At 40.8% G+C, this 27135-nt stretch overlaps 1 protein-coding gene across 1 annotated transcript in view; it reads left to right on the top strand.

The window, feature by feature from the left end:
- Positions 1–1688: 1688 nt before the first annotated feature.
- LOC127575960 (ras-related protein Rab-38-like) overlaps positions 1689–27135 on the top strand; it is a 39018-nt gene continuing 13571 nt past the window's right edge. Inside the window, exon 1 of the mRNA XM_052026244.1 lies at positions 1689–2002. Coding sequence (XP_051882204.1) covers positions 1771–2002 — 232 coding nt within the window. The 5' untranslated portion in view covers positions 1689–1770. The remainder of the gene's footprint in view (positions 2003–27135) is intronic.

Below are 27135 nucleotides of genomic sequence, written 5' to 3'. Positions count from 1 at the left end.
TGTTGTTGTCTGATCTTTGGGGGATCACACAGCTGTTGTAACTTGTTATCTAATGCTCTTTAATCAAACTTACATCAAATGGTGACATTATTTGACAGCCCCCAACTATGTAAACCAAAACAACCTTATGCATGTATCAAGTGCATCTCCAGATAAAGAGTGATGCCAACAAACAAGTAGAAAATGAACAGGCCAACAGGTCTGAGAAAACCCTACAGTCATTACAATATGAGATAAAGTTGGATTAGTCATAGAAGGAGTACGAGTTGATTTGAAACTTTTACATTTTGTAAGAATTTTAGAGAAAAGTGATGATGGGAGCTACCTGGGTGGGCTAAACCATTGAACTGAAAAGTCATGGAAGATGAATGATCCTGGTTATAATTTCTGTGGATTGCAACGTCTTTCTGCTGAAGATAATGTAGCAGGTTGAAAGATCCTTTGTTACTAAGGGTTAGAATTTCTTAAGTCAGTGCACCAACCAGGTTCATTGGGACTTTTTGTACCAGTACTTGAAGAATTGCCTGAAGGAATTGATCATATTGTCGTCAGCATCTTTTAGGCATAATTAGAAATACAACCAATTCAAGGATTTAATTTGCCGATCTATATGCAGTGGTATGGGACTAAGATTGAGAGACCTAGGAGTACAAGAATATACCTCTGAAAGTGGTGACACACGTAGACAGGGCAGCAAAGAAGGTGTTTGCGTGCTTGCCTTCATCGGTCAGGACACTGAGTACATGAGTTGGGACATAATGTTACAACTGTACAAGGCATTGGTAAGACCACACTTAGAGTATTGTGTGCACTTCTGGTCACCCAGCTGAAGGAAAGATGTCATTAAGCTGGAAAGGGTGCAGAAAAGATTCACAAGGATGTTACCAGGACCAGAGGACTTGAATTTTAAGGAGAGACTGAATGGGCGGGAGCTTTTTCTCCCCTGGAGCATAGGAGGCTGAAGGGTGACCTTATATAGAGGTCTATATAATCATGAGGGGCATGGATAAGGTGAATAGTCACAGTCTTTTTCCCAGGGTAGAGGAGTCGAACACTAGAGGGCATAGTTTTAAGGTGAGAGGGGAAAAACTAAAAGAGGATCTGAGGGTCAACTTTTTCACAAAGATGGTGGTGGGTATGTGGAATGAGCTGCCAGAGGAAATGGTAGAGGCGAGAACAATTACAATGCTTAAAATTCAGACAGGTCGATGGATAGGAAAGATTTAGAGGGATATGGGCCAGACACAGGCAAATGGGACTTGCTCAGGTAGGCAACTTGGTCAGCATGGACAAGTTGGGCCGAAGGGCCTGTTTCCATTGCTGTATTACTCTATGACTCTATGAGTCAGAAAGCTACAGCTAGTAGCATTTGGCTAAGCAACAAATTGGAGGCATTTCTTCAAACCTGCACTGTTCTTTCTTAAGCTCTTACAATATCATGTCCTCACTTTATTACCCTACCCGTTGGTCCTGCTGTCGAAATTAAAGTCTCATAAATTAGGCCGTCAAGTGAAATAAAACTTGGAAGTATCTGAGGGAAAACTGCTCAACTACAATAAAATCATCATCAACCACCAGAGAGCTGCGCTTCTACCACATTCTCGGCATAGCTGCATGTCTGAGTGATGATGCCGGGACTGTCCATAGCGTGAGAGTGGGTTGTGGGATTGTGCGTGTTCACACGTTAGCAGAGCAGCCCTCGCTGTAAATCTGGGCGAGGGTCTCTGTAGATCAGAGTCACGGCTGCTCGTTCCGCTTGCAGGACAGTGTATGACGGGTTATGACCCTGCAGCTTCGAAAATGCAGAAAAGTCAGACTGAGCATCTCTATAAAATTTTAGTCATCGGCGACTTGGGGGTAGGAAAGACCAGTATCATAAAACGTTACGTGCATCAAAACTTTTCCCAACATTATCGAGCTACAATAGGCGTAGATTTCGCTCTCAAAGTTATCCACTGGGACTCGGAGACTGTGGTCCGGCTGCAGTTATGGGATATCGCCGGTAAGATTTTCCTAAATACTGCAATTTTTAAAGTGAAAAAGTAGGAAAAAAAGTTTGATAACAAGCAATATATTGTACTGTGCAAGAATTGCGGGACAGAGATCTGTTCTGAATTTCATCACCTCCAGATAAAGTAGAACCAGGTAATTTTATATTTCGTGTAATTGTTTTATTTACATTTACAGACTAATTTATGCTTGCTCTTCACACTGTCGCTTTATAAGCTAACAGTCATTACAATTCGGTCATTAAATATTTAGTTACAAGTCATTTTATGCCATCATTGCTTGGAAATTAACTTGCTGCAACCTTCGACTTTTAAAAAAAAGCACAGTAGATAAAACTTCCCCACAGGACAGTTTATGTCGCAGATAATAAAAGATGGCCAGGAATGATACTTTCACCCTGGAATTCTGACTCAGCCACGGCGAAAGCATCTGAACACCCCACTGCAGTAATTACAAGCACGCAATCTTTCTGCTGATGCGAATTTACGCAAGCATGTCAAATAGTCATTGGGATACATGTTTGGTCTAATGTATGAAAGACTCGAAAGTTCCTCTAAGCATGTGACACGGACTTCTCGAATTATCTTTGTGGCATGTTCTATTAAGTAAAGTAGACAGTATAGTAACTAACTGTCAAGTTGATAACTTTATTATCTCTGTTGGTTATCTAGTTGAAAGGATGTAGTTACCCTGCTGTACAGGAATGTTATGTACAAATCATGTGTCCCTGCATCATATGATCCAGTTCTGGAATCTGGCTTTCATAATTACTCCAGTAGTACCATTTACAGATCTAATTGCAAATGGACATGTCCAAATGGAACTTTTTTCTGCAGTAAACATTCGGGAAAACTATATATTTTTTTTTGAGTTCCAGAATGTAATGTGGTAATTTTAACACTGTGTTGTAAAACAAGGAACATATTAGCTTATTATACACTGCAGAACTGAACTTGGACTTAGTTTTGTCTGTCTCCTGGGTTTGATCCTTGGGGATAAGAAAGAGATTTTGGAGGCTCTGTTGCATGTCCAAAAGGTGCTTAAAATATGTGCAATATCATATTGGTTGATGTGGTAATCAGGTACATCAGTTATTGTGGTCCACCTTATGTTAATGAGGGCTAAGACCTGATTAAACCCTCCTTCTGATATTGGTAAGATACAAGGCAGAGCAGTAACCAAGCAGACCCATTTTCTTTAAAGGTAAAATAGGAAGTGACTAAATATAAAGGCAAATTATTCACCTTGATATGGAATCAGGTGGAGCATGAAGGTTCCCCCGCAGCACCCCTCCCCCACCCTCCCGCCACCCCACCCCACAGTCATAGTGCACCACTGCCATTGCTGCACCTGTTCTCTGTCTGCGACATGACCTACATTTATCTCCACTTTGTCGACGATCTCCAGAGAGATGCTGCCAATATTCGTCGTTTGAAAGGAAGCCAGTGAACTGCCTCAGGAGGCCCTTATACCACCTTTGTTTCACCACTGTCTTTTCCAACCTTGTGACTAAAGTCCTACATTCTTGATAAACCTCTTCCATCCCCTTTGTAAGATCTTTACGCCTTTCCTAAAGTTAACGCCCAATATTGAACCCAGTACTCCAAGCCGAGGCTTACCCTATAATCTGTAAATTCTCGCATGATTGCATTGGTTTATTTTGGGTGTTGTTATTTGTAAACAAACATCAGTCATATTCAATTTTAACTCCCTCACCAGTTTTAAGGATTTATGTGTCTGGTCATTAAGGTCTTTCTGGTCCTTTACATTTTTCAAATTCTTCCTATTTACTTTACACCATCTTTCAATGTTAGTCCTCTGAATGGATATCAATGTTCAATTCCATCTGCCAAGCTTCATTCCTTTTCACCAACCTGTCTGTCATCGTGAAGCCCATAACTGTCCTGCTGACTATCCATCAAGTTCCAAGAAGTAAACATCACTAATAGCCTGTCCTGATACAACCACATAGATGCCACAACGAAGAAAGTGCACCAGAGCCTCTACTTCCTCAGGAGGCTAAAAAATTCGGCACATCCCCATTGAACCTCACCAGTTTTATCAATGCACCATAGAAAGAATCCTATCCAGATGCATCACGGCTTGGCATGGCAACTGCTCTGCCCGGCACAGCAAGAAACTGCAGAGAGTTGTGGACACAGCTCAGCACGTCATGGAAACCAGCCTCCCCTCTATGGACTCTGTCTACATTTCTCGGTGCCTCAGTAAGATACAAGAACCTGAAAGCACATACCACCATGCTCAAGGACAGCTTCTATCCCACTGTTATAAGACTACTGAACAGTCCCCATGTACGATAAGATGGACTCTTGACCTCACAATCTATCTTGTCATGCCCTTGCCCCTTATATTTTCTGCCTGTATTGCACTTTCTCTGTAACTGTAACACTTCATTCTGTATTCTGTTATTGCTTTTCCCTTGTACTACCTCAATGTAGTAATGTGATGAAATGATCTGTATGGATGGCATGCAAAACAAAGTTTTTCATTGTGCCTCACTACATGTGGCAATAATAAACCAATTATCAATTATAAATTTCCACTTTGCCACATTTAACAAATCATCTGCAAACTTTATAAAATCTAAATCATTAATATGTATAACTTAATATGTCAAGTTGATCAGTTAAAAACCCCAGGAAACGCCACTGCAAGCCATGACCTAATCTGAATGATATTCATTCACCTCCATCTTCACCTTCCTGCCAATACGCCACTCATGAAGTTCAATGTCATCTAGGACCAAGCAGTACGCTTGATTTCCAACCTCTTCACCACCCTAAATATTCACGCCTTCCACCAACAGTGCAACATGGGTGGACGTGTACCATCGACAAAATACACTGCAGATTTTCACCATATTTCTTCAACAGCATCTCCCAAACCAATGACCTCTGCCATCAAGAAGGACAAAGAAAGGAACTGCATGGGAACACCACCATCGGCAGGTTCCTTTTCAATCCACACACCATGCTGACTTGTACTCTACAGCCATACCTTCATTGTTACTGGATCTAAACCCTGGAGTCCTACCCAGCAGCACCATGGGAATATCTTTACCAGAAAGATGGCAATAATTTAAGCAGGTAGAGATTACAGACGGGCAATAAACACTGGCCATTTTAGTCACGCTCACATCTCGTAAATGAATAAAAGAAATTTACTTCTTTTTCCTTAGTTCTATGGGTTTCCATCTTTTTAACAAGTTTCCTGTTTGGCACATTGTCGAATACCTTTATCCATGCACAACACTGATGATCTGATTACTTTGACATACTGGCATGGCATCTTTTATGCTAAATGTCTTATCTAAAAGATGCCCTTTCCAAGAGTGTAGCAGCAGCTCTCAGCTGCACTGCAAATCTTGTCTTGTCACCATGCTGTTCAAGCTGCATTTACATACATAGAATGGTACAGCACAAGGACAGGCCTTTTAGCCCATGACTCCTGTGTTGACCATGATGCCAATTTAAAGTAATCCCATCTGCCTGTACATGGACTATATCCCTCCATCCCCTGCCCGTTACTGTGCCTGAATAAATGACTCCAAAACGTTGCTACTGTATCTGCTTCCACAACCTCCCCGGCAATGTGTTCCAGGCACCTACCACCCTCTGCGCAAACACTTGCTTTGTAAGTCTCCTTTAACCTTTCCCCCTCTTACCTTCAAGCTATGACCTCAAGTATTTAATATTTCCACCCTGGATAAAAGACTCTATCTACCCCATCTATGCCTCTCATAATTTTATATACTTCAATCAGGTCGCCTCTCAGCCTTCACTGCTCCAAAGAACACAATCCAAGCTTGTCCAGCCTCTTCTTATATCCAATACTCTCTAATCCAGGTAGCATCCTGGTGACCCTCTTCTGCACTCTCTCCAAAGCCTCCACATCCTTCCTGCAACGTGGTGACCAGAACTGCGCATAGGACTCCAAAAGTGGCTGAACCAGAGTTTTATACAGTTACAACATGACCTCCCGACTTTTATACTCAACACCGGGGCCAATGAAGGCAGGTATGCCATATGCCTTCCTTACCACCCTATTTATTTGTTTTTTAACTTGGACTAGCACCCCAAGATCCCACTGTACATCAGTACTCCTAAGGGTCCTGCTATTTACTGTATATTTTTCTCTTATATTTGACCTCCCAAAATGCAACACCTCACTCTTGTCCAGATTAAACTCCATCTGCCATTTCTCTGCCCACATTTCCAATTGGTCTATATAGAACCATGGAACCATAGAACAATACAACACAATACAGGCCCTTCGGCCCATCATGTTGTGCCGACCTTCAAACCATGCCTAAGACTATCTAACCCCTTCCTCCCACATATCCCTCTATCTTAAATTCCTCCATATGCTAATCTAACAATCTCTTGAACTTGCCTAACGTATCAGCCTCCACCACTACCCCCAGCAGTGCATTCCATGCACCAACCACTCTCTGCATGAAAAACCTCCCTCTGACGTCTCCCTTGAACTTCCCACCCATTACCTTAAAGCCATGCCCTCTTGTATTGAGCATTGGTGCCCTGGGAAAGAGGCGCTGGCTGTCCACTCTATCTATTCCTCTTAATACTCTGTATACCTCGATCATGTCTCCCCTCATCCTCCTTCTCTCCAATGAGTAAAGCCCTAGCTCCTTTAGTCTCTCCTCATAATCTATACTCTCTAATCCAGGCAGCATCCTGGTAAATCTCCTCTGCACCCTCTCCAACACCTCCATATCCTTCCTATAATGAGGCAACCAGAACTGGACACAGTACTCTAAGTGTGGTCTAACCAGAGTTTTGTAAAGCTGCATCATTACTTTGCGGCTCTTAAACTCGATACCACGACTTATGAAAGCTAACATCCCGTAAGCTTTCTTAACTACCCTATCCACCTGTGTGGCAACTTTCAGTGATCTGTGGATATGAACCCCCAGATCCCTCTGCTCCCCTACACTGCCCAGAATCCTGCCATTTACCTTGTATTCCGCCTTGGAGTTTGTCCTTCCAAAGTGTACCACCTCACACTTCTCCGGATTGAACTCCATCTGCCACTTATCAGCCCAGCTCTGCATCCTATCAATATCCGTCTGTAAGCTTCAACAGCCCTCCACACTATCCACAGCACCACTGATCTTTGTGTCATCTGCAAACTTGCTAACCCACCCTTCCACCCCCTCATCTAAGTCATTAATAAATATCACAAAAAGTAGAGGTCCCAGAACTGATCCCTGTGGGGCACCACTAGTCACAGCCCTGCAATCCGAATGCATTCCCTCCACCACAACCCTCTGCTTTCTACAGGCAAGCCAGTTCTGAATCCACACGGCCAAGCCTCCCTGGATCCCTTGGCCTCTGACCTTCTGAAGAAGCCTACCATGCGGAACCTTGTCAAACGCCTTACTAAAATCCATGTAGACCACATCTACTGCACTACCCTCATCAATCTGCCTGGTCACCTTCTCAAAGAACCCTATCAGGCTAGTGAGGCAAGATCTTCCCTTCACAAATCCATGCTGGCTGTCCCTAATCAGTCCATGATTCTCTAAATGCTCATAGATCCCATCTCTAAGAATCCTTTCCAACAGCTTGCCCACCACAGACGTAAGGCTCGCTGGTCTGTAATTCCCTGGACTAGCCCTACTACCTTTTTTAAACAAGGGGACAACATTCGCCACCCTCCAATCCTCCGGTACCATCCCCGTGGACAACGAGGACTCAAAGATCCTAGCCAACGGTTCAGCAATCTCCTCCCTCGCCTCACGAAGCAACCTGGGGAATATTCCGTCAGGCCCCGGGGACTTACCTGTCCTAATATTTTCTAACAGCTCCAACACATCCTCTCTCTTGATATCTACATACTCGAGAACATTACCCTTACCAACACTGTCCTCAGCATCATCAAGACGCCTCTCCTTAGTGAATACTGAAGAGAAGTATTCATTGAGAACCTCACTTACATCCACAACTTCCAGGCACAGCTTCCCACCTTTGTCTTTAATCGGACCTACCTTTACTCTAGCCATCCTTCTGCTCTTCATGTACGAGTAAAAAGCCTTGGGATTCTCCTTAACCCTACTCGCCAAAGCCTTTTCATGTCCCCTTCTTGCTCTCTTCAGCCCCTTCTTAAGTTCCCTCCTTGCTACTCTATATTCCTCATGGGCCCTGTTTGATCCTTGCTGTTTACACCTTACGTATGCTGCCTTCTTCTTTCTAACTAGTTGTTCCACCTCCCTTGTCACCCATGGTTCCTTCACCCTACTGAATCCTTTGACAATTTTCCTCACTACCAACGACACTGACAATTTTTGTGTTGTCTGCAGACTTACTAAACAGCCCATCTGCATTTTGTCCAAATCATTTATATTTATCACAAACATCAGAGTTCCCAGCACTGATCCATGCAGAACCCCACTGGTCACAGACCTCCAGTCGTAATAACACCCCTCCACCTCTACCCTCTGTCTTCTATGGCCAAACCAATTTTGAATCCAATCTGTCAAGTGACCATGGATGCTATTTGCTTTAAACCTCTGGATCAGCCTACTATGAGGGACTTTGTTAAAAGCTTTAGTTTTACTCATTTGCTTTTTCCAGTTCCCTCCTGTACTTTCCATATGCTTGTTGCTAACATTTGGCATAGTTTAAATTCTTGAATCAAATGCAATTCCTTTCCATTTATTACCCTTATGTATGACTATATAATCAAAACTGCCAAAATCCCTCCACTTTTTTCTCATCACTCCTCTTGCTTGGTAGCCAAGAATATTTTGAACCCTAAGCCACATCATGCAATCTTGTTATAATCTTACCTGGCAGTATGTACTTGCACCTCACCTCCCTTATTAATTGTGTTATAGACATCCATGTATGTGCAATTGAATATCTCCCTTCTCACCATTTCCACAAGCTTCAATATTTTGGGGTATTTCTAATTTTACTGCTGTTAATACCCCTCTTTACTCTGTTTTCATTGCTCCTTTTTTTTCTGCTGCTTTCCAGTTCCAACTCCATGGTCAAGTTAGTTTAAACTTTGTCCACAAGTGAAGACTAGAATATTGATCCCATAGGTACAATCTATCCATCTCTTAGATTGTCCTTAGGCAATGGATGTCCTTTCTCCAAGAATTCAAGTATCCTTTCCAAACAACCAATTAAGTAATACAAAAGAAACAACTTCTAAATATCAGTTTAGGCTATTTCACTATTATTAAAACTTTTGTCATTTGTCAGAGGTATTTTATTGTACATATATGATGTTAAAATTACAAAATATTAATTAATTTATCACTAATATTAATCAATATGTTAAAGAATATGTTGAAGTTTTGAATAATGTACTTCTTAAAAGCCATTGAATTGTTTCTTTATCCAAATTCATTTAATTCCGGATTCAAAGCTTTGAGACTCTGTACCCAATGTTCTTTGTAGTGAATGCCCTCAAGAGAAATAGAATCATGCTGCACATCAGGAAGCCACTGAGGTCAAAATCTTGGTCAGTTATTTGACCATGGTAAATCGCCACTGGTGTGCATGTGAATAGTAGAATCTGGGGAGGGGGGCAGTGTGGGAATTGATGGGAATGTGGGGAGAATGAAATGAGATTAGTGTGGGATTTGTGTAAATGGGAGCTTGATGACTGGCACAGACTCAGTGGGCCAAAGTGCCTGTTTTTGTGGTGTTTGACTCTATGATCTAACATGCCTTACACTATTGCATTGTAATTCTTTTCATAGAGTATATTCTACCTAAATCAATGGGATGTGCAACCAAAGTGGTTCCTATCATTGCAGTGGCAATAGCAAAACACAACTCCATCTCTTGTATTGCTGTGATCATGGAGTTGTCTGCAATCTCAGCACATAACATACTCTGTAAGCAGACAACCAGGGCAAGCACCCCGTTCATGCAGGAGATCGAGTAGACTGGACCACTCCCCTAGATCGCTTTGTCCTCTTTATCCACCTCTTCTGGTACCAACATCTGTGACTCTGATCCTTTTTAGACATCTGAAAACAATGAATGGGGAGTGTCTGTATATGAATTGCTCTTGGTGCCAGTCTAGATGATGTCACTTGGTGAAATGGTATTGTTCCAAAGAATATTTCATTGACTTGTCTGTTTTGGAAAGAATAGGTGTAACATTTTTGATTGTTATAGATATTTATCAATTTGCCTTCTGGTATTTTATACACAATCTGTAAAACACATGAATCAAAGTTTACAGAGACATCGTAAAAAGCTTATGGCATAGAATGGAGGGCTACTTGGGTGTAAGTATAAAATCTGGCACAAACCCAACTTGACCACGGCCAAACTGAACCTGAGTTCTCATCACTTTTTCTATACCTGACCCAATTAATGCTGAAAACACAATAGCCTGAAACATACTATCCACGTGAAGGAATACTAGATGAATCATCCTGACGTGAATAAAGTACTGAGCCAGGCCAGCAGAGCACAGCTAGACCCAACCTAATCCTGAATGTTTTCCCTGACCCAAATCTAACATGGGTTCAGGCCAGGTAGTTAGGCTTTGACATAGAATATACGTATCTGTAGTAGGGTACATAACAGGTAACTTTTTACATCCCAGCTCCATGTTGTCTTCCAGTACTTCTCTCTCTTTGAACTCCATTATCCTTAGCACAAAGTCCTTTTAATGCATTGAGTGTAGACTTTGGTGAGTCAGAAGTCATTTCATTTTCATTTTAAGTTTACTGGTTTAATTTAGTTTTACAGCTGAATTCTCTTAACCTTGTAGTATTAAATTACAGTGACACAAGTACATAGCCTTTAGTCTCACAGGTATTTGGGTAAACAGCAAGAACTGGTTAATTATAATCAGATGATTTGTGCTGTTACTTGGGAATGTAAATCATTGGGCCCAATTAAAAGTGCAGCACGTTTATAGGACAGTGTCCTCTGAGTGCTGTGCCCACAGAGTGTGGACTTTGGTGAATGAGGGACTTAAGTGAGAGTTAGGATGACAGTGACACCGTTAAATAAATTGATAATATACTTAAGACAGGCTTGGAAGTGCAGGTGGTTTGTTGCAGATGTCGGATATTGGCATCAATGGAATCCATTGCTACCACATCTGCAGTAAGTATCGATGGCTCAGAGATGATGAGATGGAGTATGAGCTTCGGACATTGCATTGCATCAGAGAGGGGGAAAGATTCCAGGACACTCTCGGAGGAAGTCACCTCCCTTAGGTTAAGTATTACAGATCTGGTCAGTCAAGAGGGACAGGAGAGTGTGACTACAAGTGAGCGCACACGGGGATCCAGAAGATAACGCTGCAGGAGCTTCAGGGCTTGTTCAATGGGTATAAGGTTGTTAATAAGAATAAACATTGATAAGAACAAACGTTTGCAGCTGGATGAGCAAATTAGCCAAAGCACAATGGTACCGGAGTCCAATCATGTCAGAGCATTGATATGAATATGAATACCTGAAAGTTGGTACAGGACAAGTAAGATCAGGGAACTTAATGTGTGGTTCAAAGCTTGGTGTGGGAGAAACTGGTTACAATTCATGTGCCACTGGAATCAGTACTAAGAAAAGGGGGAGCTATTCCTTTGAGTTGGCTTCATGTGAATCAGGCTTAGACCAGAGTCCTCATGAATTGAATTATTAGTGTTATGGGTAAAGCTTTAAACAAAATAGTAGGAGATAATTAGAGTCAGAGGAGGGATAAATGATATAACATTGAAGGCTGCTTGTATCATTCATAACAGGTCAGTGAATTAATGGGACAAGTAGAAATAAATCAGCCTGAGCTCATATTCTTTCCAGAGACAGGAATGTAAAACATTCCAAGATACTTCTAGGAGAGTTTGACAAAATGGAAATGGAAGTGGGGTAATCCTGATATTAAAGAATGGAATGGCAGTAGAGAGAACAGATCTTAGCTAGCAGATCAAGAAGTACAGATTGCTTGGAACAATTTGGAGACAGCAGAGGCCGTTAAGGTTATAAAGCAGACAGTGGTAGAAACACTCAACAGGTGAGGCAGTATCTGTGAAAGCTGTTCCTCTTTTCACAGGTGCTACCTCATCTGCTGATTAAAAGTGATTTAGTTCAATCTGAGACCAGGGTTTTAAATCTGAGGAAAGCAAACTATGAAGGCATGAGTTGCCTATGGTCAACTGAGAAACTACATTAAAATATTTAACTTTACAAGCTGTGGATAACTTTTAAATAAATAATACATGGTAATATATATCCCTTTATGGCAAACACGCTGAACAAATGACCAATTAGGGCTTCCTACAGAACTTCACAGTACCATTACATCAAATCTTATACTGAAACAGTAGTCTGCCTGGGGATTGGGAACATTTCAGAATTCAGTAAAAGAAGTCCAAGGCATTGCTAAGAAAAGAGGTGGCAGAATAAGAAAGTAGGCTGGAGAGAAAATAAAAAATTGTCCCTTACAGACTGAAAAAGGAGAAAATATACTGGGGAACAATGACGTGACAGAGGATTGGGACTCTGTTTTCACAGAAGAAAACAGAGAAAACCTTTAGGAAATACAGAATATTGTGGAAGGATACAGGTCGAGAGTAAATGAGAAGCTCAAAGAAATTAGCAAAGCAAAAATATAAACTAATAATAGTGAAGTTTATAAGAGTGAAAGGCGGTAAATCTCCAGGACCTGATTACCCACATCCTTGGCTTTGAAGGAGGTAGTTGTAGAACTGAAGGATGTACTAATTGTCATCTTCCGAAGTCCTACAGAATCTGACAGTTTACATTGTTTGAAGGCCTTTTCACTGTTTGCAAATGCATCTGATTTTAATTAAAGGCAGACCAACAAAAAACACTTGTCTTCACTACCTTTTTAATGAAGATCTTTATCAAAGTGGGTGGCTCCTTGCTAGATCTGCCAGCAATGACTGGTGTAAACCAGGGGGCCAGATGTAAAGCATACCCAGACCCTCAGCTTAGGTTGTGATGCACTTGCATTGCAGCCAGCCAGCAGTTCAATGTGGAGCCACTGACTAGATGTCAGCACCAAATAGTCCATTGTTGTTAGATGCAGTAGTATTCAAGTATACAGTCAGCATGTATGGACATCATGTAAATGAGTAAAGAAAAACCTTCCAATATTTTTCCAAAAGAGGACAGGACCAAAACATATGTGTCAGAGAAGCCACATTCGATTTACATCTGTCGCATAGGATTTATATGGTGATAAAAACGGGCTAGCTTATCTTTTGACATATGGGTCCTGTGAACTACCTTAAACTGTTTCAAAGAGTGTCTGGCACACATTGAAGACGTATTAACTAAATGAAGAATTTTCTTCCCTGTCTCTGTAGGTATAGATGTCTGGAGTTTACTTTCCTGTTCATTCTTAATTTTGTCCAGTGATTCTGGATGTATTTTCATAATTAAATCATAGATCCTCTTTTGGAAAAATATTGGAAAGATATTTTTAACATTATCTCAACTGTACTGAAGATTGATTTACAACCTCACCCTATCACTGCAAATTTTTGGATTACCAAGGATAGAGTCTGGCCATTTATCTGCTTCTGCTTACCATATGATTGCCTTTGATACATTAATGGCCAAACGATCCATTTTGCTTAAATGGAAGGATCCAATACCCCCTACTACTTTTCAATGGTTCTCTCAAACTATACCATGTTTAAGCTTGGAAAAAATTGGGAGTGGTACTGTTGATCCTTCGCTTAAATTTGAAGACATTTGGAGTCCATTTATTCAATATTTTCATATGATATAGATCCCTTTTCAATAACTTTCCAATTTAGAGGAACGAAGTTGACGACATAATATTGCTCTGTTTCTACTGAGAAATTTCAGTCCAGTCTTTTTTTTTGTCTTTTTTTTTTTGAAATTTTTCTTTTTAGTTTGGTTTGATATATTGTTTGTAATTTTTTTTATTGATTTGTTTTTTTTTCTTTTATATACACAATAAATCTTTTTCTTTCCTTTCTTTTATATTATATTCATATACTAAGAGATCGTGAGGTCTACAGATTTTTTTATATTTTATTATTCTTTATGATTATCTATGTCATGATTGTTCTCTTGATCTCCACGTATTACATGTACAAACATCGATGTTATATATTAATCTGTATTAATTTGGAAACTAATAAAAAGATTGAAAAAGAAAGAAAGAAAAACTTTGAGTCAGCGATGGTCTAAATGTAATTGATTAGATCAATTGAACCTTTCACTTCAATGTAAATAAGTGCCAAAACTTGTATTCATATAGTGCCTATAACATCGTGACATTTCCAAAGAATGTTACAGGAGCTTTATCAAACATAATAACGAGCTTTGTAGGGAGGTGACTGAAACAGTGGATGTTGGAAATCTGAAATAAAAACTGAAGGTGTTAGAACACTCAGCAGGTCAAGCAATATTTATGAAAAGAGAGAAGTGGAATGAGTATCCCAGGTCTGAGACTCCTCATCAGAGATGGTTCTGATGAAGGGTCTTGGACCTGGGATGTTATCTCTGCTGCTCTTTCCACAGATGCTGAGTATTACCAGCATGTTCTGTTTTTATAGGGATGTATTAAGGCAACCGTTCAACAAAAACCGGGTGATGTGCAACATTGTTCAAGTATGGACATGAGGATGGATGGCCTTGCACTTACAGAAGGTAGACTGAAGAAAGCCAATAAGGAATTTAAAGGAACGTGCAAGTCTGGGGATGATTATTTTAGCCGAAGGTGAGCTGAAGCAGCTCATGATCAAACAGTGTTATGGAAATGGAAATAACTGGCCTTGGTGATGAGCCCATCTGTGGTTTCTGGATCATTTTGAGGTCACATATAATGTCAAGGTTCCAAACAGTCTGAATCAGTTGTTGACAGTTGCTAGGGAGGGCAATTGCAGTGGTACCTAGTGTTCAGAGTTTTTGAGAAGGACCATGGATAATGGCTTCAGACTTGCCAACACTTAGTTCAAGGAAATTTCTGCTCATCCAATATTGGGTGTTGGATGAGTATTCTGATAACTTAGAGATAGTATGCTCAAGAGAGATGGCGGTGGGTTAGAGCAGGGCATTGTCAGTGCATATGACCCTGTGCGCATGTATAACCTTGTGTGTGTGTGCATGATTATGTGTGTCTGTACTCATGTATATGTATGTCTGTATGTGTGCACACATGGCTTACAGCTTGGAATACTTGGATTGATGGAGGCAGCCTTTCAATCAAGAGTGTGTTTGTCTTGGGCAGGGGTTAGGGGAAGGGTGTGGTCAGTATACTTACTTAGCATGATGCTAAATCCACACATTTATAATAAATAATATAAAAATAGCTGACAGTGTTAACAATGACCAGTTAATACTACTGCATTGTCCATCCATTTGCTTGGAATCCCCTGAAATTGCCAGTCCCGAAGCCATCCCTGAAAGCAGAACTCTGTGTGCAGAGCCTTGAAGAGATGCATGGTGTGGTGTGCAGAGCCCTAAGAATATATAGTATAAGCTGCATACTGTAGCTTTACAAAGTACATGGTGCATTCTTTGTTCAGTCATACTGAGCATACAAAGAATTCTTTTTCTTATTTAATTTTCAGTCAGCTGGTACATCCACGGGTTTAGAATTTCTAACAGTGAAAACATTGTTATCTAATTTTCTGTCCTTGAGATGCAATAATGTTAAAAGTTTTTGTGTGGTTTGATGACTAGTTTTCTTTCAATGTTGCCTGGCTTTTAATGATTTTTGATACCATTCAAGGTTGGAAACAAAGGGATTATTGATTAGCATGTGATTGAGCAGCTCAGCTGATAAAACCACTGTCTAATCATGTAGCCCAAAGAGAGTCTGAGGAACAACCAAGACACAAAGGTTATCAGCTTATCAGTTAGAAATTAAATAAATAATAAATGATCATGAATGTGCATTCATTCAAATGGATCATTGACAATGAACAAAAATCAGTACGTGAATGTTAGCAAAATATTGAAGTCAATTTTTGCCTTTGGTCATTAAGATATTTAGCTTGAATTTATGCATCTGTATGGAAAATCTGAACAATATAGGATCAATAGCTCAGGAACGTGCTACTCTACCTATTTTGCTAATGCTGGCAATTTGAAACGGCTGTCTAGTTAGTTTTTCTGCTTTTTCCTCATGAGCTTGCTATTTTTGCTTTAAAATAAACATCCACCACTTTTGAAGTTTACAAGAAAACCCGCTTTTACCACTCATTCGAACTTTCTGGATGGGGATAGAGTTAGTAAAGAAGGTCATATTGTTACATACCAGCAACAATAGAAACAAACGGGCCATGTATCTGTGTTAGAATCTATTTATTAATAACTACTTGTAAGAATAAGAGAAATAAAAACATTAGATATTAAACATTGACCCTAAAAATAAACTCGAAGTGTGTGTGTGGCAAATTCCCAAACCCAAAGTCTAGGAATAATTCTCAAAGTTCAGTTCAGCAAATCACAAGGTACAATGATGAGCAAAGGCTTCTGAAAACCACAGTAGATTGTAGAGAGAATGTAGAGAGAAAATTTATGAAATCCACCAGTTCCACAATGGAACCCATACAACACCTCAGTAACCGATGATCTCCATTGCTTTGTTCTGAAGTATCTACCACACCGAGGGCGCTCGATTCGTGGCTGCCCACAGATATGCCTGCTTTCCAGTACAGGTTAATGACAAAGTGGACTCCACAGATTGCTCCAAAAATCCATACATGGATTGTATAGTGACAGTCACAGCTTTTGTTCTTCATCCATAGATACAGATGTTACGAGTCAGGTTGCTATTTGGTGAATGTCCCTTTAAGGCATCTGGACAATAGAGTAGTAGTGTGTGTGTGTGGTGTCATCAAGACAGCAAGATTATAACAACGTACTGACTGTTTTGCTCAGTGAGTCGAAGTGAGTTGGGGGGAGAGAGAGAGAGAGACAGACAGAGAGAGAGACACTGACTGCTGGTCTCCGTAACAATGGATGAAGAACAATACCTGTCTCTGTCACTACAATCCATGTATGGATTTTTGGAGCAAACAAGTGGAGTCCACCTTGTCGTTAACCTGTAGTGGGAAACAGGTATTTCTGTGGACGGCCACGTATCGAGTGCCTTCGAGGTGGCAGATACTTCGGAACAAAGCAATGGAGATCATTGGAGATTGAGGTGTAGTATGGGTTCCGACGTGGAACATGTGGATTTCGTAAATTCTCTTTTTACATTCTCGCTACATTTTCTCTTCAGTCAACGGTGGTTTTGCAAAAGTCTTTGCTCACGCTTCACCTGATGACTTGCTGAGCTGAACTTTGGGAACTATTCCTAGACTTGGAGTTTGGAAATTTGCCACACACACACTTTGAGTTTAGTTTTGGGGTTAATGTTTAATATCTTTTATGATCACAAGTAGTAATTAATAAAATAGCTTCTAACACTTATACATGACTCGGTGTGTTTCTGTTGTTGCTGGTACGTAACACAGAGACCGACAGTCAGTCTCTCTCTCTCTCACTCTCTCTCTCTCTCTCTCTCTCTCTCTCTCCCCGTCTCTCTGTGCAACATCCAGTACGCTCCAGTTATAGTCTTTTTTTCACTTGCCAAAGTCAGATAACACCACACTCGTACTACTACACTACTGTCCAGGTGCCTTAAAGGGACACTCACCAAGTAGCAACCTGGCTCGTAACAATATTTAATACTTAAGAGAATCTCTGCATCAAGGTCTATGTTCATGGACAGGGTATACAAGGTATGTCAGCTCCAGTTAAAGTTGTGCAGAACCAGGGCTCACTAGTCTTCTGAAGGCTTGCTCTTGTGTGAATGTATTTGTGAATTATGCAAGTCAATTTGGTTGAAATAGTGTCAAAGTGGCACACATTTTTGATGCAACTGCAACATGTCTGTGCATATGTGTATCATAAAATGGTGGGCGAAGAATTAATGTAGTGATCTCTGCAATCCATGCATTAGGGTAAGTGCAATGGGCATTAAGGTCATAAATAGTGCAAAAAAAATTTGCACTGTGATGTTAAATTTCTAGGCCTTTCTGTTTTTCTATTGAAAAATGAATAACCTCACATTTGTCTGCATTATACTTTACCTGTTACTTTCTTGGCCATATCCCTTTTTTAATCACTTTGCAATCTTCTCAATTTCCTTCTGGCTTAACTTTCATCTGTAAACTTGGATCTATTGAAATTTCACGAAAGTCATTAATTGTGGGTGGTTGAGGCCCAAGCACCAATCCTTGTGCTGTCTTGCTGGATATACCATGCCAACCTGCAGACCTATTTATTTCTACCCTATTTCCTGTCCATTAATTAATCAACTGTGCACACTAATATGTTACCCCAACCTTATGAGCTCTCCTGTGTCAGCCTTTTGCTGAGTGGCATATTTAACACCTTTTGAAAAAAAAATCTATATATGTTACATCCACTTATCCCCCTTAATCTATCCTGCTGCTCACACACTCATGAGTAAATTTGCTAAACATAATTACTTTTACATAAAATAAATTTGTCTGCACATGTTCTGCATTCCCTTATGCTCTGTCTTCACTTGCATAATAGTGGACTTCAGTTCCAGCTAATTTTGCAATATCTTTGGCAGCACCTACCAAACCTGTGACTCCAACCATCTAGAAAGTCAAAGGCTGACCTGCTTTGATGTGGCTGCAGTCTAGTAATTTCTATAATTCTGGCATTAAATCAACCACTGCTGTTAGATGAATGTTGCTCAGCATCAGTAATATTTATGCAGCTGAAAACTGTGCCTTTGCTGTTTGGCTTGCTGACAGCCATATAGGGAAGAATCTACAAACACCAATTTGGTGATGTTTGGAATATTGCTGTCTGAGGAAGTACCAAGGAAGCAACCGAGAGCAAGGAGAAAGAGAGTGGGGTTCTCTGGATGGACTGGTGATAATAACAGGTGGTGGATGTAGTGGTTATGTTGGTGAGCTAGAAATGTATGAAAGTCACAGCGACTTGCTCAACATGTAGAACAAGTGGGTTGTTCCTCATATTACTGAAGTCGGAAAGGGAGGGGGTGACAGCAGGTGTGCAAAGAACAGCAATAGACTATATATGAAGATCAGAAGGCAATACTGCTGTTAGTAGTGGGTCCAGAGACATAGGAGTGAGTTTAAAGTGATACAAATAGTCGAACCTTGTAAGAATCTTGAAGGGACTTTTTAACCCTGCACTTTCAGAGATATTGCATGTTACGTGTTGTAATTGCGGTGAAGCAAAGAGGCACAACCTCAAGACCCTTTTTTACCAGGGAGTGCAGGATTGCTTGACGAAAGGTTAATGTGTGATGGGATATGGAGGATGGCCTCCAACAGGGAACTGGCACTCAAAAATGTGAGGCAGTTTGATAAGAGGTATGGTTCCAGTGTGTGGGTGAAGGACACATGAAAAAGAGCAGTAATAGTGCCACCACCTTCTTTGCCCACACCATTGTGTCATGTGGTCACAGAAATCAGCAGGACATTCTTGGGTCATTGGGGCCAAAAAGCCAGAAGAGACTACGACAACTGTAGTGTAAGACAGGCAGGAGGAACTGTGGACACTTCAGTGCACGTTTATGGAACTGTAGGTTGATTGTTCACGTCACATTAAACTCACTAGCCATTGTTAACATTTCAGATTGATTACCTTTTTTCATCTGATCCCAGCTAACCTGCTGAATATTTCCAGCATTTCTGTTTAGATTTCCGATTTCCAGCATCTGTGCATATCAAGGAAGGTTGTCTAAGGCTCTAGCAGGATAGAAATCAGATGAAAAGTTGGGTGAAGCATTGGCAGATGGAATTTAATCCCGACAAGTGCGAGGAACAGAGGGACCTTGGGGTTCAAGATCCCTAGTTCCCTGAAAGTGACAACGTGGGATGATCAGGTGGTAAAGAAGGCTTGTAGCATCCTTGCCTTCACATGTCAGGGCATAGAGCATAAGAGTTGAGACATTATGTTGCAAACTTTACAACACTGGTTAACCAACTCTTGGAGTATTATGCACAGTTCTGGTCACCACACTATCGGAAGGATGTCATTGCCTTGGAGAGAGTGCAGAGGAGATTGACCAGGATGTTGCCTTGATTGGAGGGCATTAGTTATGGGGAGAGATTGGATAGGCTGGGTTTGTCTTCCCTGGACTGAAGGAGACTGAGTGGTGACCTAATAGAGGGATATAAAATTAAAAGATGCATGGGTATGGTAGACTGTCAGAATCTTTTTCTCATGTTAGGGGTATCAAAAACAAGAGGGCATAGGTTTAAAGTGAGAGGCAGGACATTTAAAAGGTTTCTAAGGGGAAAGCTTTTTTACACAGTAAATGTTGATACCTGGAATGTGCCACCAGAGGAGGTGGTGGAATCAGATCCAATCACTACCTTTAAGAGGCTATTTAGACAAGAATAGGCAAGGTGTAGAAAAATATGGACCTAATGCAGGAAAGTAGGATTAATGTGGAAGGGCAAAATGTTCAGCATGGACCTGGTGGGCTGAAGGGCCTGTTTCTGCACTGTACAACTCTGTGTCTCCATGATTCATCTGTAGTTTTTCACTTTTTGATTATAACTGTGAGATGTTATTCAGCAAGCAATGTTTCACTAGAAGCTTTACCTTTGCTACTTGCCCTACCAAAAATCAAGATATGGAGAAATCTATGGGCACTCCTCCTTATCTCCTTGACTCAATATTTCCAGACATCTGAGTCTATGCAGTCCAAGGCTCTTTGATGTCATCCTGCAGTCTACAATTTCTTCTTGGATCTAGATCTCTGCTTTCTCTTGAACCCCTGGGACTTATGCCATGACACCCTGATCAAAGCCCATGCTAAGACCCATGAAGACTACATTTCATTGCATCTCCTTGTTACTTCTTGAAAAATTGCATCGTTATTCAAACACTGTCTTTCATTAAAGATCTATTCCTTCAGTAAATATTCTCTGATTAACGTGCTGCACCTCCCCTGCGCCCCCCCCCCCCGCTTCACATCACACCACACCCTTGTATCTTAGAATTACAACCTGGACAGAAGGGGGTAGAAAACCGTGTCACTTGACGTCACACTCTCAACCACCAACCCGCATATTGGCAGGCAGCACACTTAAATTCAAGATTAGTTCAGGCGGTATCTGTAAGTGTGGTATCATTGGGTCTGGAAGCTGTCCAGCCAGGGCTGGGGGAATGGGTAGAGCAGGTTAAGCTCACTGGAAGGTGAGAACACATCGTTTTTTTTTCTGTGAGAGACTAGGAAGGGAAATCTACAGAAGAAATTTGGTGGACACAACAAATAAAATGACTGGTGCATTGGTAGGCCTGCCAGAGAGCCTGTGCAGAATGTCAGGCAGCATTGGAGCATTCAGCAGTAGCCTTACAGTGAGTTATGTGGAGCATATGGAGTTTACAGCACATAAATGATGGACAACTCCATTAATGCATTTGCATACCTCTTAGTTACCCAGCTGCTGTTGTCCATGCTGAGAATGCGTAGTCGGAGGGTCCAGAGGTACTTCCAAAGCAATCTACTGTCCCTTCCATTGAGAAGCATCAACAATGTACCAAGACATTGATAAGGAAAGGGAAATTAAAATGCAAGAGTAGCTGAAGAAGAAACAAAAAGATGCTACAATGTATCCAAATCTGCAGATGATACAGAGTTGGGCATTAGTGTGAGTTGTGAGGATACAGAGAATCTTAAAGGGATTCAGTGAATGATAATTATATGGCAGATGGAATATAATACGTCAAATTATAAAGTTATCCACTTTGATAGAGAAAAAATAAAAACTGAGTTCTTTTTAAATGTATACACACGCAGAGAATCTTAAAGGGATTCAGTGAATGATAATTATATGGCAGATGGAATATAATACATCAAATTATAAAGTTATCCACTTTGATAGAGAAAAAATAAAAACTGAGTTCTTTTTAAATGTAAAAGACTGAAAAGTATTAGTGCTCAGAGAGACCTGGTTGTCCTTGTTTACTGTCTTTAATATACATAGCAACTGAGCCTCTACTGCCAACTTGGGTATAGATCACCATCCTTTGGGTAAGAAAACTTCTTCCCATTCCAGTCCTAACTAGCTGACCCCTTATTTTGTGACTGTTACCCCTGGCTTCAGATATCCCAGCCAAAAGGAAGATAATCCCTGCATCTACCCTATCAACTCCCATAAGCATTTTGGATCTTTCAATATCACCTTTTATTCTTCTATAGTCTACAGAATATCAATGCACTCCAGAGAATATTAATGCGGAAGGATTTCTCTTCTTAAGATAATCCTCACATCTGTGTGAGGATATACTTGGGATAGAGGTTGCATTTCCTCTATCTCAGGCTTATCCTTCCTCAGGTGGGGAGGCCCAACCTGTACACAATATTCCAAGTGCAGTCTCACCAGGGCTTCTATACATTTAGCAACATGTCTTTGATCTTCTACTTGAATCTCCTTGCAATAAAGGCCAACGTATCATTAACCTTCCCTATTCCTTTCTGTATCTTAATGTCAGAAATCAATAGATTTTTGTTTGTTAAAGAAATCAAGGGATATGCAGTTCATACAGGAAAGGGATGGTGAGGTAAAAGATCAGTGAGGTACCTGCTCCGCCTTCCATCTCATTGAATGGTGGAGCAGAAGCAACAAGCAGAATGGTCTACTCCTGCTTCCATTTCTTATGCTCTTATGTGCTACCATCCATGCTGCAGCCATTTGGCTGAGTCCCTGATAGCCTCCAGTCTCTAAAAGGATATGAAAAGTGATTGTATGAATACTAGTTGACCTCCAGGATACCATCTTATTTCCATTGTCATCTGCAAAGAAGTAAATGACTGCTTAAAATGTGGCTGGGGAACTTTCAGTTTCCATGTGAAACTAGACCAGCCCAGATTCTGAATCCAACTCAGAAGGGGCTTGAATATGCCTTAGTTGTGTACCAGTCAGTCCTCTGTATCCATTAACACTGGAATGTGAGGCATACAGTGGCTTCAAAAATATATTTGAGTGGCAAGAAAAAAACAGAAAGTGCTGGAAACACTCAGCAGGTCAGGTGGCATCTGTGGAAAAATTAACAGAGTTAACATTTCAGGTTGAAGACTCTTGATCAGAACTGGGGAAGAGAGAAAACAAGTTAGCTTTAAGTTTGAGAGAGAATGAGGGAGGGTTGGATAGGACAAAGGCAATATAGATGATCTGGTGAGGTCAGAGTTGCCTTGGGGTTTAGCCTTAGATAGAGTCATCTGGTTGATAATGCTAATGAAGGAAGTTAGAAAGAGAGAGAGAGAGAGAGAGAGAGAGAGAGAGAGAACATGAACAATGGAATATAAAAGCTATGAAATGAGTGTAGTTAAAGAGAGAGAACGCCAGCAAAGGAATGTGAAAGCTGCAAAGTACAGAGCTATCAGAAATGCCCAGGTCATGCAGTCCTAATGAAGAGAAAAGAAACAGAGCCAAGAATGAAGATGGATGAGCTACAGCGAACTGGCCAGTTCTCATTTTAAACAGAAAAAGCAAGTTGTAGAATTCACTGTTAAGTCTGGAAGACAGCAACATGCCCAGACAGAGGAGAAGGTGCTATTCCTCAAGTTTACATTAGGCCTCATTATAAGACTGCAAGAGGTCACAGACAGATTGGTCAGCGTGGGAGTGGATGGAGAATTAAAGTGACAAGAAATAGAAAGCTCAGGGTCACCCCTGTGGACTGAGCGCAGGTGCTCCATAAGCTAGTTGCTCAGTCTGCACTTAGTTTCTCCACTGCAGAGGAGACCACACCTTGAGGGCCAAATGTAGTACACTAGACTTGAAGAATGTAAGTGAATCACTGTTTCATGTGGAAGGACTATTTAGATCCCTGGATAGTGAAGAGGTAAACAGACAGGTGTTGCATCTCCTGTGGTTGCTTGGGAAAGCACCATGAGAAGGGGAGTGGTTGGTGGAGATGCAAGAGCAAACCATGAGTGATGAATGGAACAATCACTCTGGAGTGTTAAAAGGGGAGGAGCATAAGGATTGCCTGGTGGTGGAATCTTGTTGAAGGTGGTGGAAATTGTAAGAGATGATCCATTGTCTGTGGACACTTGGGGGGGGGGGGGCGGTGGGTGGGTGAGGTTGGGGAGTCTGGTCCAGGGGTACTCTATCCTTGCATTTGTCTTGTGGGAAATAGATGAGATGTGGTCAAGAGTTCTGTCAGCTGTGGTAGAGGGGCAGTCTTTGTTCAGGAAAAGGGAAGACATCTCAGAGGCACCTGTGAGGAAAATTTTATCTTCGGAGCAGATACAATGGAGACACAGGAACTGGGAGAATGGAACAGCATCCTTACAGGAGGTAGGGTGAGAGGAAATGTGGTCAGATAACTGTGGGAATCTGTGGGTTCGTACTGAATATTTGTCACTAACCTATCACTTGAGGTGGAGACAAAGAAATCCAGAAAGAGAAGGGAAGAGTCAGAGATGGACCAGGGTAAAAGCAGGGTGAATTGGCAACAAGATAATGACATTTTGAAAGCTTGAGTGATGAATAGCAGACTTATCCCAGTTGATATTTGTTTCCTAATTGTTCTTTAAATACATGACCATACTTGTGTGCGGATTTTTTTAATTCAATTTTTACTAGGTCTGACTGTTGCACAAGCTTCCAGTTCTGAGTTCTGCTTCAGTGTCCACTTCTTTAAAGGTATTGATCAGAGCTGATATGGATTGCTCATTTGTTATTAATTGATTATGGTATGGGGATGGGAGTCTCGGGTGCACCAATAATTTTACAGTGCCCCTTCAATCATTAATTGCAATCACAATTGAAATATTTGACCCATGGATATTGGCATTGGTATTGGTTTCTTATTGTCATGTGTACCGAGATACATTAAAAAAACTTTTGTTTGCGTGCCATCCAGGCAGATTGTGCCTTACATAAGAACATCAAGGAAAGAACATCAAAGTAGTAAAAGGAAAACAGAATGTAGAATATAGTGTAGCAGCTACAAAGAAAGTGCAGTGCAGGTAAACAAATAAAGTGCAAGGGCCAGGATGAGGTAGATTTGGAGATTAAGAATTCATCTTTAGCATATGGGAGGTCTGTTCAAGAGTCTGATAACAGTGGGATAGAAACTGTTCTTGAGTCCGGTGGTATGTGCTTTCATGCTTTTGTATCTTCTGCCCAGGAGCAATCTTTTTTCTAGCCAATTATAACTAATTTCATGATTACAATTTTCAGTTCTTCCAAACTGCTAGAAACATTCATTCTGACATTTCTTTTTATGATGTCCTCATTTATCAAAACAACAGTCATTTTCCATCATAAGCATTACTGTTTAGATACTTCACATAAAGGACCTTCTTCAGGTCTTGTAACTTTTTCAACTCCCTAAACGAATGGTTACCCCCAATTCTCACATGAATATCCCACTTTGTATTTTTGTAAATGTTCTCAAAGTAGAAAGATGTGCTTTACGTGAAGCAAAGCCAAAATCAAAACATGTTTTTTATGCTTGATACTTATTTTTCACTGTAATTGGCAATTGGGAAGGAAAGCCAAATATTCCACTTATTTTTGGAAAAAGTGAATGGGAACCCAATTATGGCTAATACATCTGTATCATTGAACATTATTAAACCAATTTAAAAGCTCTATAGCCATATTTTAGTCACAGGAAAAAGTTTGTTTGGAATCTGCCCTATGCCAGGCAACATTATCATGTAAATGACAGAAAAGTGGAGTGTTTCACTAAATATATCTCATCTACCCTTGAAACCAGCAACACAAATCTGAAAATCTCCCCTCCCTTTCCCCAAACCCTTCATCACCACCCTGTTTTTACAGGAGATGGTGCCAATCACTTGTCTTTGATTCATGCATTACTAGCCAAAGCAACTATGAAGTGAAATAACTTCTAAAAGTACTATCAATCTCCTTGAAAGTTATTTTGCTTTAGTCAATATTCATGGCTTGACATATCAGATTCAATGTATTAGGTGATAAGAAGTATCCATAGCTTAAGCGTTTTGTTTCAGTTATCACAACTCAAATAAGGCTTGATGAACCATCTAGCATTGATAAAAGTACAGCTATTTGTGAATGACAGTTGATTTAATGTAATTGTGAAAGATGTGGTTGCCCATAACTTTCAGTTTCAGCAAAAGATAAAGTTAGTTTTATGAAAGAGAATCTGTTGTGCCTTTGTGATGACAGAAAAGATCTTGGGCTGAAATTCTTCAACTCATTGTCTCAAGCATTGAAGAGATTTTGTTGTGAGACCCCAAGGTTGCCTAATTCTACCATGTATCTACTCCTAAGTGTTCTACCATTCAGAACTGAGTCATTGTGCACAATGACCTTTCCACTGTGATCTCCTACCATGAGAGAGGTGGAAATTGTAAGGAAAAGAATTGGGAAGAAGATTGGGAGAAAGGATGAGAGGTGGGTGAGTAGATGGAGATAGGGGTGGTGGGATGAGATTGGGAGGGTTTGGGGAAAGGAGGCTAAAGAGACTTTATTGGATGCTATTAATTGAGATTAGGACAGAATCGCTGAGGGGGGAAGATGATTGGGGGTGGGAGGGAGATTGAGGAGGAGGCTAAGGATTTGTGTGATTGGGCTGGTGGAAGTTTGTGGAGAATTTGGTGATGAGGAAATGATCAGAGAAAGTGAGAGAGAGGATTGATGCTGGGAAGATAACTCCTGGGAAAGGAGGTGGTGGTAGGTGGAAGGGATCGGAGGGGGACCGAGGAGAAATTCTGGGAGGAATTCAGGGAGAAAATCAGCATTTCAGGTCAAAGATTAAGTGTACAATGGAGATGATGGTTTGGGGTGAAGGGGCAGGAAGAGATACAATAATATAAGGAAGGCATAAGTAAGGAATGGAGATGGATCATTGGTGGGGGGAGGGAGTTGGCGAAGAGGGGATGAGGGGAGGGGCTGATCACTTCACTCCAGATGAAAAATAAAACCAGGAATTTACCTTATGGAGAAATGACACTTAAGAGACCCTGCCAGTGTATCAGATTGACACGTCCCTTTTAACAAAGGAGCAGGCTTCAACTCTCTAGTTAAGGTCTTCTCCATTGTTTGAAGCCTTTGCAATTCAGGAGCTCTGCATGCAGCGAGGTTGTGGTGTTAGG

Source organism: Pristis pectinata, chromosome 11 (assembly GCF_009764475.1).
Source record: "Pristis pectinata isolate sPriPec2 chromosome 11, sPriPec2.1.pri, whole genome shotgun sequence".
Lineage (NCBI taxonomy): Eukaryota > Metazoa > Chordata > Chondrichthyes > Rhinopristiformes > Pristidae > Pristis > Pristis pectinata.
The sequence above is the reverse complement of the archived record's forward strand: the minus strand, read 5'-3'. Positions and strand labels throughout refer to the sequence as shown.